At 42.6% G+C, this 13,063-nt stretch overlaps 1 protein-coding gene across 2 annotated transcripts in view; it reads right to left on the bottom strand.

Annotated features, from left to right (window-relative positions):
- The window catches only part of slc5a8l (solute carrier family 5 member 8, like), a 78,126-nt gene that overhangs the window by 36,984 nt on the left and 28,079 nt on the right, over nt 1-13,063 (bottom strand). For both annotated transcript variants that reach the window (XM_073053953.1, XM_073053952.1), the window contains exon 3: nt 1,139-1,204. In XM_073053953.1, the coding sequence (XP_072910054.1) occupies nt 1,139-1,204 (66 nt within the window). The remainder of the gene's footprint in view (nt 1-1,138; nt 1,205-13,063) is intronic.

Genomic DNA, 13,063 nt, shown 5'->3' with positions numbered 1-13,063 from the left:
GCTTCCTTACCCAATCTAACCCTTGAAAAACTGCCCAAGTACATCCAGTTCACAAAAAGCAGGGCAATCCAATATGGCCAATTACCTTCTAATAAGTTTATTTTCACGAACCACTTTCATGGTGAGGGAGACAAACATGTAGCATCAAGACAGCACGTGACCTGATCAAGGTGTCCTGGAGAATCTAAAGTTAATGGGTATTGAGGGAAATAAACACTCAATGGTTGGAGTCATACCACACGCAAAGGACGATGGTTGTGGTTGTTGGAGGTCAAGTTATCCCAGCTCCACTGCAGTGTCTGGCTCAGGACAGTGTCCAAAGTTCGATGATTTCCTGCTGCTTCATCAATGATCTTCTTTCCATTCACAATGTCAGAGAGGGATTGTCACAGTGATTAGCTCTATTCACATCTCAGCAAATGAAGCAGCCTGTCCCTGCATTTGGGCAATGCTCAGGCATGGGCTGAGAAGTGGCAAGTTCGTTTGAAATAGCAAGTGGTGATACGTCAGACAAGTGCCATTTCAACAACTACCTATCCCTTAGGTAGTGAGATCTCACTATCATCTTCCTTACCAGAACCACAGCAGAAGCTTCCACAAACATACCATGATGACCAGGAGCAGGTCAAAGGCTGGGTACCCTGTGCTGAATGACCGATATCCTGACAGCCCAAGGCTTCTGAACCATGTCCAAGACACAGGAATGTGACAGAATACTCTGTAATTGTCATTTGATTGGCACACCACCAACTAGCCTAAGTCTGTTTCCTCCACTAATGGTGGACAATGTCTGCAGTGCACTCCATCTACAAAATACACTCCAGTTCTCAGTACCTCCTACACTTGCTCCTTCCACCTCCAAAGGCAAGGATAATTGGTGCTTGGGGACACCACGATCGACAGGTTCCCTTCCAAATTACACACCAATTTGACCTTTTTGCTAGTCGGTTGAAATTTAGGTTGCTCCTCACTTCATTTTACTTGAATGTCTGCAGCAGGTCAAGAAGCTGGCTCACCACCATCTTCTCAACGAACAGCAGTGCCCTGATCCCAAGAAAAATCTACAAAAAAAGATGAAATCATGTCCCTTGGAAGTAAATGGACAGGAATATAGTGGAAGCTCAGACATGGTACTCACTGTTAGAATGATGTAGAGAATGGTCCCAATGTATCGAGCCAGTTTGTTGAACCTCATACCTAAATACTGAAGATAAAAAAAACACACTTAGTGAGCTACATTTAATTGACACATGTGTGTTACAGCATGTGATTAACCTTGAATGAGATGCCAGTATCTTGCTATAGGCTACTTTGCCTGATTGACGCATTGTGTGATTGCAGTGCTTACATCATGCTAACCATGCTTGAGAGGATTGAAGACCAAGTGCTGGGAAACGGGCTCAGTAGTGATTGAATCTTGATGACTGGCACATACACAGTGGGCCAAAGGTCACATCCAGTGGGTCAATCAAGTAACAAGTGCAGCATAGGTAAGTGGTTACCAGGAGACAATGTCTAATGGTGCCATGACCTTGGACAAACCATCTCTAAAACCTGCTGCAGACAGAACCCACGAGGTGAATGCAGCTCCATTTCGGGTCCCTTGATTTTAATTGCTTCACAATTCACAGCTCCTTCCTCATTCCCTCTTTCTTTGTGGCTTTTTATCTTTCTGACTAAGATAACCCTAATGGACCCTTTGGCCCATATGGCCTACTGTATATCCTAATGCCATTTTTCTCCTCATATTTCCAGTAATTTTCTTACCTCCCCAATTACCCTACCACCTTCCTAGTGAGTGCATCATTGGCATTTGAGAGGCACTGAAGCAGTGAGGGGAAACTCACACAGTTGCTGAGAGAATATGTCAGCTGCGTACATATAGCACCCAAAGACAAGATCAAACCTGCGTGCCTGGAGATGTGCAACACCCTTGGACAAGTGGTGAGCGAGCCAGGTTCTGCTGTAGCTACTCCTATAGTCCTATTGGACTGTTTCAGAATGTGAAACAATGAGTCAAGAGTTATGCTACCAAATCAGCACGGTGCTTGACTTGGACAGATTGAAAGATGTTGATCAGGAGGGATCAGGATGTTCTTGTGCACAAGTCACTCAAAGTTAGCAAGCAACTAGGCAGGCAAATAGCATATTGACCACAGGAAGGGGGTTTGAGTACATGAGGTGAGATGGGCCAGCACAGTAGTGCAGTAGTTAGCACAATGTCTAATACCTGAGGGCATGCATTGAAGGTGAGGGGGGTAGGATCAAAGGGAATGTGAGGGGTAAATGTTTTATTCAGAGTGTCATGGATTCCTGGAATACACTGCCTGGTGTGGTGGTAGAAGAGGCAAATTTATTAGAAGCTTTTAAGAGATAGTTAGCTTGACACATTAATATGAAGAAGATGGTGGGATATGGATATTGTGTAAGTAGGAGGGATTGATTTTTTGGTTCTTTTTAAACTTACTTTTTAGCTGGCTTGGCACAACATTGTAGGTCTGCACATTGTATGTAATGGCTTTCAGTACTAGCAACCTAGGTTCAATTCCCATCGCTGTCTGTAGGGAGTCTGTACACTCTCCCCACGACTTCGTGGGCTTCCTCCAAGTGCTCCAGTTTCCTTCCACAGTCCACAGATGTACTGGTGGGTAGGTTAAATAAATCATTGTAAATTGTCCCATAATTAGACAAGGGTTAAATTGGGGGCTGCTGGTGGCGTGGCTCGAAGGGCCTGTTCTGCACTATATCTCAATAAAATAAAAGTAAAATGCTGTTCTCTACAGCCCTTTGAAGACTTCATGCAGGATATTGTGTAAATCCAGAAAACTATGAGCTTGTCAGATCTCCCTATCTAAGGTATGATATACAATGGATTCCAGTTATTTGAGCCATTGGTTAATTAGGGCAGCTGATTATTTGGGACAACTCTTAGAGAACAAAAAATAATTGACAGAACAGTTGGAATACCCTTCATTTATTTGGGACACTTTGCTGCTTAATCGGAGCAAGACACTGTTGCCAAACAGTTTCTAACTTGCGTCAGTTGTGTGCACTTGCATGGTCTTTAGACACTACACCAAGCTTCAAGAAAAGAGTTTTTAAATAGCATCAGTTACATGTGTTTGTGTTTTAAAAAAAACAGTGAGTAATAAGCTGTAAGACAATTCAGAACTGTTTTGCTCATTGCAGTTTCAAGCATTCAAGCTTGGAGATGCCAGAAATAGAATGGAGTGAAAATGAAACAATTTCACTACTTCAACAAGTTAGGAATTACAAGGAGTTTGAAGGTATTAACAATCATCTTGAATGTTACAATGAAAGTCAAAATTTTAGAGGTTGCAATCATAGAAAGCATTGTATGAAGGCAGTCCATTATTTGTGCTAATTTTGTTCATTTACAGTCAAAGGAATGCGGCACGGATAAATTCCTCTATCGCTAAGTATTAGGAACTAATACACGGCTTTATAGTGTTGTAGCAATATTGGTAGTGTTCCAATTTATTCTGTACTTAATTTAAATATGTAACTTGTTTCTCAGTTTGTCTTTTTTATACCTTTTTAGCTATTTCCATGAAACATCAGCTAATTGGGCAGCTACTTAATTGGGCCAAAATGTACTGGTCCTAATGTAATGGTCCAATTAACCAGAATGGACTGTACTTCCGACAGAGGGAGTACAAAGATCCACCAGATTGCTTCTTGGAATGGTTGCTCGAAGGGTGGATGGAAAAGAAGTAGATACATATTCTGGAGTTTGGTGGGAAAACGAGGCAGAGATTCATCTAACATGGAAACAGGTCTTTTGGTCCAAAGCCGAAAATCCCCTCTAAACCTCTCACTCAATTTGTGTCAACTAGTTTTATCTCCCTCTGGTGTGGGGAGAGATTTCCTACAGAATACTCAATATATTCCACAATTTTATATACCTCAATCTTGTCCTCTCTTAACCTCCCCTCTCCAGGGAGAACAGCCCGTGCCTCACTGGTGAATCTCCTCTGTACCCTTCACATCTCTATCACATCCTTCTGAGAGTGTGGTGACCAGAACACCATGACGTGTTCCACTGAGCCTTGACCAATGTTTATTAAAATTGGAGCACAAGCTCCTGCAAAATGCCAATGGAAGACGGTGATCTCACAGAAACCAGGTAACTGACAGGGTTGATTCAGCGATAACATTTCTCCGGACTCTGGTATCCTGAATCAGGGATCACCATCTCAAGATGAGTCAGTCACTGAGGACAGCTAGAGGAAATTCCTTCAACCAGAAAATACAATGTTTTGGAAATTCTCTAGGAATGTTGATGGTCATTTGCTGTGTATCTCCAATGGAGAGGCAAAGGAAATTTTGGTTATAAAGGGAACTAATGGATATGCACTGGGTGCAGGGAAGTAACTGTCTGCTTAGTAAATACTATACCACATACAGGCAGCTGCAAAGCCAGAACCTGCTTCTTTCTCTTTTCTTAGGCAGAACCTCATAGAAGTGGTGGAAATTCTGGAGTGCATAGATAAGCTGGATGATCATGAACACTTCTCCAGTGTAGGAGAGTCCAGAACTAAAGCTCATAGGTTTAAGGTGAGAAAGGAAAGGTTTAAAAGGGAAGTAAGGAGCAACTTCATTGTAGAGTGGCAAAATTGTTAGGAACAACCTGCCACATGAAGTGGTTGAGGCAGATACAATATTATCATTTACATGGCACATTGACAGGTATGGAAAAAGCACCTGGGTAGATACATGGAAACAACACTGGGATAGATACATGGAAACAGCATTTGGGTAGATGGTAGGGCATTGAAGAATGCAGTAGAACAGAATGATCTAGGAATAATGGTGCATAGTTCCCTGAAGTTGGAATCTCATGTGGATAGGGTGGTGAAGAAAGCTTTTTGTATGCTGGCCTTTATAAATCAGAGCACTGAGTATAGGAGTTGGGATGTAATGTTAAAATTGTGCAAGGCATTGGTAAGGCCGAATTTGGAGTATTGTGTACAGTTCTGGTCACCAAATTATAGGAAAGATGTCAACAAAATAGAGACAGTACAGAAAAGATTTACTAGAATGTTACCTGGGTTTCAGCACCTAAGTTACAGGGAAAGGTTGAAGAAGTTAGGTCTTTATTCTTTGGAGTGTAGAAGGTTGAGGGGGGACTTGATAGAGGTATTTAAAATTATGAGGGGGATAGATAGAGTTGATGTGGTTATGCTTTTTCCATTGAGAGTAGGGGAGATTCAAACAAGAGGACATGAGTTGAGAGTTAGGGGGCAAAAGTTTAAGGGTAACACGAAGGAGAATTTCTTTACTCAGAGAATCGTAGCTGTGTGGAACGAGCTTCCAGTAGGAGTGGTAGAGGCAGGTTTTGTATTGTCATTTAAAGTAAAAATGGATAGGTATATGGAATATGGACAGGAAAGGAATGGTGGGTTACAGGCTGAGTGTGGGCCAGTGGGACTAGGTAAGAGTAAGCGTTTGGCATGGACTAGAAGGGCCGAGATGGCCTGTTTCTGTGCTGTAATTGTTATATGGTTATAGGCTGAAATCACAAGAAATTCCTTTATTTGGAGAATGGTGACTATTTGGAATTCTCTATGTCTCAGTCATTTAATTTGTATTCAAAACAGAGATGAGTGGCTTTCTAGATTTTTATAGAAACAGGCGTAATAGGAAGATAATAATGTTAGGCTGAAGAACTCAGTGACTGGCTGAGGAGGCTCAAGGCTCTGAATTTCACTCCCACCCATTTTTCTTGTGTTCTTATGTTTCCAAGAGAGAAGAGATGTGGGGGTATTTGCAGGCACTGAGATTACGCCCACCCCTGATAACATATACTTCTCATGGGTAGAAGTTTTGTAGTTTTCACTAAGATGTCCAGGTCTAAGTGTTGTTCTAGTCTTGCTGAATGTGAAGACAGACTGCATCATTATCTCTAGTGCAATGAACAAAAGTAAGTGCCACACCATCAGGCTCTTTTACGATTTTATGGCATAAGGGAGATCATTGATAATGAACAGAACATAGTCTGAGGACAAAGATAATTTCCAACAATTGTCTCTCTAACTATCACCCTTTGTCATCAATCCCATTACCTTCTCTGAATTCCTCATTTCTGTACCCTGTTAATCAGCAATTTAGTTGGACCAAGCACATACTTACAGAGTCTATAAGAGCAGGTCAGGACCCCCATGCCTCTTTCTCATTGTTACCATCAGGTAGGAAGCATAGCTTCTTCCCCTCTGCCATCCGATTTCTAAATGGACATTGAACCCACGAACACCACCTCACTGCTGTTTTATTTCAGGCTCTTTTACACTACTTATTTTATCTTAACTTTTTAATAGCCATATATACTTAATGTAATTTATTTCTTTCTATATTTACTAATCATGTATTTCATTGCACTGCTGTGGTAAGGTTAATGAATTTTGCAACGTATGCTGGTGGTATTAAACCTGATTCTGATGCTGACTGATGAGTGACTTCCCTCTTGAGTTCCTTAAGCTATTCTACCATCTTCCACTGCACTCATCCTGGACCATATCACTCACAGACCATGACATCACTTAGAACAAAGCATCCTACGCAAGGTCCAAGATGCTCACTGGTATGTTGCAGAGGCAGTGGGTGTCATCTTTAAGATGGAGTTCAGCAATTCTATGCCAGTCTCCTTCAACACACCTCCTAAACCCCAGACTGAGGATGCTGGCTTGAAAAATTACTGCCACAATGTTCTAGAGCTGAACTCATTTGTCTCCAGCTGCCTCACAATTTACCCCCATAGATACATGGAAACAGCACTGGGATAGATACATGGAAACAGAATTTGGGTAGATACATGGAAACAGAATTTGGGTAGATACATGGAAACAGCTGTTGCATTGATATATAGAGGGGAAAAGCTTGAGGGGCAGGGTTATGGTTCCAGTGATGGTAATTGGGACACAAGAGATTTATAGATGCTGAAAATCTTAAGCAACAGACACAAAAACGCTGGAGGAACTCAGTTGGTCAGATGGTTTCCAAGGTGGTAAATAAACAGTCAGCATTTCAGTCTGAGTCACTTCATCAGGATTAGGAAGGAAGGGGGACAAAAGCTGAATCAGAAGCCAGAAGCAGGAAGTTGGAGCTTGCTATGGGCACCATGGACTCGTTGGTCCCAGGAGCCTTTATCTATGCTGTATTGATCTATGACAGTTTGTTACGAGGAGTGACTGATAAGTTCATGGCCTAAAGTAGAAGAAGTCAATTTTAGAAAACCTAGCACATTTATTTTTCAAGATAGTCCCCTTCTACATTTACACACTTAGTCCAGCGAACGTGGAGCATACGTATCTTGGACCTCTAGAAAGGGTTCACAGCAGGGGTGATTGATAAGTTTGTGGCCTAAGGTAGGAGGAGACGAGTTCTACAGCTCTCATTACATGCACATGCAGTTAAACTCTTTAAGTGATTATGCAGAAAGTTTGAAGTTAATAACTCATCAGGGGTGATTGATAAGTTCGTGCCCTAAGGTAAAAGGAGATGAGTTATTATCTAAACTTTCTGCATAATCACTCAAAGAGTTGAACTGCATGTGAATGTAGCGAGAGCTGTATAACTCACCTCCTTCTACCTTAGGCCACAAACTTATCAATCGCTCATCTGTGGACACTTTCTGGAGGTCCAAGATCCGTATGCTCCACGACCGCTGGACTAAGTGTGTAAATGTAGAAGGGGACTATGTTGAAAATTAAATGTGCTAGATTTTCTAAAATTGACTCCTTCTACCTTAGGCCACAAACCTATCAATCACCCCTTGTATGATTCACATTGAGATGTGTTCCTATCATAAACATGCTGAAAGTACACAGAAAAGTATTTTAATCTGGAGTATATTTCACTGGTAATAATTTTCAGATGAAATTGTACCCATTGGGAAAGTGAACTATGCAGTTTGCTGCTCTGTTTATGTTAGCAATCTGATCTCAGACGAACACCAAATTACTATTGTGCAATGCCCTCTTTTCTGGGAATAATGTATGGTCTAGGTTGCAGACAATGAGTGTTGTTAAACTGTAGAACTGAAAGTTCCGTACATTCTGTTACTTGTTACAGTTTATGTCAATCCAGAGGCAGACTGCTGGTTTCAGGAAATCTGGCTGCAGCTTCAAATCTCTGTGCAGGTTGTTTAGCCAGATCACGGGGTGTGCTGAGAGTACAGGGGCTATCTCCTCCAGCACTCACCTGCTGAGATATTTCTTCAATGAGGGATGCAGTGGGGGCCCCACTGGCAGTGCTCTGTAGTTGAGGTGTAGGCATGGTAACGAGCAGCCATGCAGACTGGCTGAAGAACCTTCTGATTGAAAGACTTGCCTTATGCAAAGAATCCACTCTAGAATGATATTGTACTCCTCAAACTACTGACAAGCCCTTCACTGAGGTTGGTGCGTTGTACCATTGGCCTTCAAAGTTCAAAGTAAAATTTATTATCAAAGTCCATACATGTCTCCACGCACAACACTGAGATTCTTTTTCTGCAGGCATGCTTAGCAAATCTATAGAGCAGTAAGTGTAAACAGGATGAATGGATTACAAACTGTGCAAATGCAGATACAAATAAATAGCAAAAAATAATGAGAATGAAATAACCAGTGAAGAGGTATTAAAGTGAGACCATTGGTTGTGGGAACACCAGAAGTAGAATATCCGCTTTTGTTCAAGAGGTTGGGGGGTAGTAACTGTTCTTGAACCTGGTGGTGTGAGTCCTGAGGCACCTGTACTTCCTACCTGATGGCAGCAGCCAGAAAAGAGCACAGCCTGGGTGGTGATGATTGTTGATGGTGCTCTTGTTCCTGATCTGCTACCTCTATGGTAGACATAGTCATGTTGGCTCTCAACTTCCTCACCACAGGATCTTTCCATACTCCAGTGGGAAATCCCTGTTCTGTGTTTGTCTCTCGATTTGTTGCTCACCCCAACATCAAAGAAGTGGGCCTGGCACTACATCCCTAGAGGGGTGAATTCATTAACTTCACTTCTTGTTTACATCTCGGGCACTCAGCTGGCTTTCTGTGGTGGGAGAGGACACAGCCTCAGAATAGAGGGGTATCCTTTTAGAACAGAGATGCGGAAGAATTTCTTTATCCAGAGTGTGGTGAGTTTGTGGAATTTGTTGCCACAAGCAGCTGTGGAGACCAAGTCACTGGTTATATTTAAGGCAGAGGTTGCTAGGTCCTTGGTTGGTCGTGGCATGAAGGGATACAGGGAGAGGGCAGGAGATTGGGGCTGAGAGGAATCGTAGATCAGCCATGATGAAATGGCAGAGCAGACCTGATGGGCCAAATGGCCTAATGCTACTCCTATATCTTATGGTCTATTCCACCTGTGCAGGCAACCCATTGATCCTGTTTACACTTCCTGTTCTATAGATTTGCCAAGTACGTCTGCAGAAAAAAAATCTCAGGGTTGTATGTGGTGATATGGTCAGCGCGTATCCATGAGCCCTTGTTAATAACCAGTCAGCAGCCTGAATGGTTTCCGTTCTTTCAATCTTAAGAAAGTGGCTATCAATTATCAGAAGAATTCCTTATGGTTAATGCGAGGTGTGACACCTGCCTCCTGATTGAGTTCTTATGGTCAGATATATCCAGAGATATGGACCCTTGGAGGTAAGGTTTCTGAGCAAAGATGGGGAACTCAGCAGTATGGAAGGAAATGGACAGTCTACATTTTGGGTGGAACACCTTCATCTGGACTGTAAGATAGAGAGGAGATCGCCGATATAAAGTGTTGAGGGAGAGGGCTGAGGGAAGAGGGGCAAGTGATGAGGCGAGATGGGATGACTGGCCGATGGAGACAAGTAGGTGAGGGAAAGGGTGGAAGTAGGTGGAGAAGGGTGAAGAAAGAACGATGAAGCATGGAACCAGAAAGGGAAGGGATGATGGGCTGAAGCTGAGTTTCTGGTGCTTCAGGTGATGTTTCTACTTGTGGACCTTGTGACTAGCAGAGGGATATGTACACAATGTGTCTCAATGATCCTCATAGAGAGATGTTTCTTTCATTTGGAGCAGTGCAGACCAATTGTTCGCACTACCCTAGGTTACTGCTGATCAGTTGAAGGAGCCCAGATGAAAAACTTTGATACCTCACGTTCTCCCTCACAAAAAAATTTCAGAATCAGAATCAGGTTTATTATCACCAGCATGTGACGTGAAATTTGTTAACTTCGCAGCAGCAGTTCAATGCAATACATAATCTAGCAGGGAAAAAAGTGACAGCAACAAATAAAATAAAACATAATAATAATAAACATGTAGATCAATTACGTATTTTGAATAGATCTAGAAAACGTGCAAAAACAGAAATACTGTATATTTTAAAAAGTGAGGTAGAGGCCACTGATCCTTGAATTCAGTTTCTGAAATTGCTTGCTATGATTGCTATCATGTGAGGATAGGACAACTTCTTCATTGCTAGAATGAGTGGGGCAGCTAATATCTGCAGGATGGCTGGAACAACCTTCCTTCCAGGTGGTGGCCCCTGATGTTCTACTGACTCTTATTGTTCATAGAACCACCCTCATAGAGTCATAGAGCATTCCAATACAGATACAGGCCTTTCAGCCCATTGAGTCCATGCAGGTCATGGTACCAGCCCAGCTAGTCCCCAAATCTTGTTCATCTGATGAGAACTTCTGTGTCCTAGTGAATGAATCTACGAGCTCTCAACCACTGTCTTTTCTGTCACAACCACAATGTGCATTGTTGCTATCCAGTTGCCAAGGGAGTGCCTTAAGGGCTGAGACCTTCTTTCAATGCTCTGTCGTGAGATATCTGCGAGAACATGAAATTGAGCTGTGCTGGTCTTAGGATATCAGAATCAGAATCAGGTTTATTATCACTGGCATACTGGTATGTCATGAAATTTGTTAACTGAGCAGCAGCAGTACAATGAAATAAATAATTTAGAAAGAAAAATAAATAAGTAAACCAATTACAATAAGTGTGTATATATATTAAATAGTTAGATTGAAATAAAGGGCTATGGGGATGTCTAGTAATTTCTAAGGTAGGGACGTGTTCGGCACAACTTTGTGGGCCGAAGGGCCTGTATTGTGTTGTAGGTTTTCTATGTTTCTAAAAACAGTGCAAAACAGAAATAATATAAAAAGAAGCAAGGTAGTATTCATGGGGTCAATGTCCATTTATAATTGGATGGCAGAAGGCAAGGAGGTGTTCCTGAATTGCTGAGTGTGTGTCTTCCAGCTTCTGTACCTCCTACCTGATGGTAAGGATGAGAAGAAGACTTATCCCGGGTGATGGGAGTCCTTAATAATGGATGCCATCTTTCTGAAGCATAGCTCCTTGAAAATGTCTTGGATACAGTCCCACGGAGGCTAGTATCCAGGATAGAGCCAACTAACTTTCTGTAGCTTCTTTCCATCCTGTGCAGTAGGACCACAGGTTGCACCACATCCCCTGCACCAGGCCCTGATGCAACCTCTCGGAATGTTCTTCACGGTACATCTATAGTAGTTTTTGAGTGTTTTAGGTGACAAACCAAATCTCTTCAAACTCCCAATGAAATATAGCAGCTGATTTTTGGACCATTGGGATCTCTTCTAGGGAAGGTGGGACCTGTACAAATTGGATGGGTCGCACCTGAACTCAAGGGGGAGCAATATCCTTGCTGGTAGGCTTGCTAGCATGGTTCGGGAGGGTTTAAACTAATTTGCAAGGGGGATGGGACCCAGAGCGATAGAGCAGTGAAAGAAGTGCATGGAGTAAAGCCAGATCTAACATATAGGGAGGCTTTGAGGAAAGAGCAGCAGAATAAAGGGTATAAAGGTAGTAAGGTAGAAGGGCTAAAGTGTGTGTACTTCAATGCAAGAAGCATCAGGAACAAAGGTGATGAACTGAGAGCTTGGATACATACATGGAATTATGATGTGGTGGCCATTACAGAGACTTGGCTGACACCAGGGCGAGAATGGATTCTCAATATTCCTGGATTTCAGTGCTTTAAAAGGGATAGAGAGGGGGGAAAAGGGGAGGAGGGTGGCATTACTGGTTAGGGATATTATTACAGCTGCAGAAAGGGTGGGTAATGTAGCAGGATCCTCTTTTGAGTCAGTATGGGTAGAAGTCAGGAACAGGAAGAGTGCAGTTACTCTACTGGGGGTATTCTATAGGCCCCCTGGTAGCAGCAGAGATACCGAGGAGCAGATTGGGAGGCAGATTTTGGAAAGGTGCAAAAATAACAGGGTTGTTATCATGGGTGACTTTAACTTCCCTAATATTGATTGGCACTTCCAATGGTTTAGACGGGGCAGAGTTTGTTAAGCGTGTCCAGGATGGATTCCTGTCACAGTATGTTGACAGGCTGACTAGGGAGAATGCCATACTAGATCTAGTATTAGGTAACGATCCGGGTCAGGTCACAGATCTGTCAGTGGGTGAGCATCTGGGGGACGGTGATCACCGCTTCCTGACCTTTAGCATTATCATGGAAAAGGATAGAATCTGAGAGGACAGGAAAATTTTTAATTGGAGAAGGGCAAATTATGAGGCTATAAGGCCAGAACTTGCGGGTGTGAATTGGGATGATGTTTTTGCAGGGAAATGTACTATGGACATGTGGTCGATGTTTAAGGATCTCTTGCAGGATGTTAGGGATAAATTTGTCCAGTGAGGAAGATAAAGAATGGTAGGGTGAAGGAACCATGGGTGACAAGTGAAGTGGAAAATCTAGTCAGGTGGAAGAAGGCAGCATACATGAGGTTTAGGAAGCAAGGATCAGATGGGTCTATTGAGGAATATAGGGTAGCAAGAAAGGAGCTTAAGAAGGGGCTGAGAAGAGCAAGAAAGGGGCATGAGAAGGCCTTAGCGAGTAGGGTAAAGAAAAACCCTAAGGCATTCTTCAATTATGTGAAGAACAAAAGAATGACAGGAGTGAAGGTAGGACCGATTAGAGATAAAAGTGGGAAGATGTGCCTGGAGGCTGTGGAAGTGAGCGAGGTCCTCAATGAATACTTCTCTTCGGTATTCACCACAGAGAGGGAACTTGATGACAGTGAAGACAATATGAG

The sequence above is a fragment of the Hemitrygon akajei genome, chromosome 8, assembly GCF_048418815.1.
Source record: "Hemitrygon akajei chromosome 8, sHemAka1.3, whole genome shotgun sequence".
Classification (NCBI taxonomy): domain Eukaryota; kingdom Metazoa; phylum Chordata; class Chondrichthyes; order Myliobatiformes; family Dasyatidae; genus Hemitrygon; species Hemitrygon akajei.
The sequence above is the reverse complement of the archived record's forward strand: the minus strand, read 5'-3'. Positions and strand labels throughout refer to the sequence as shown.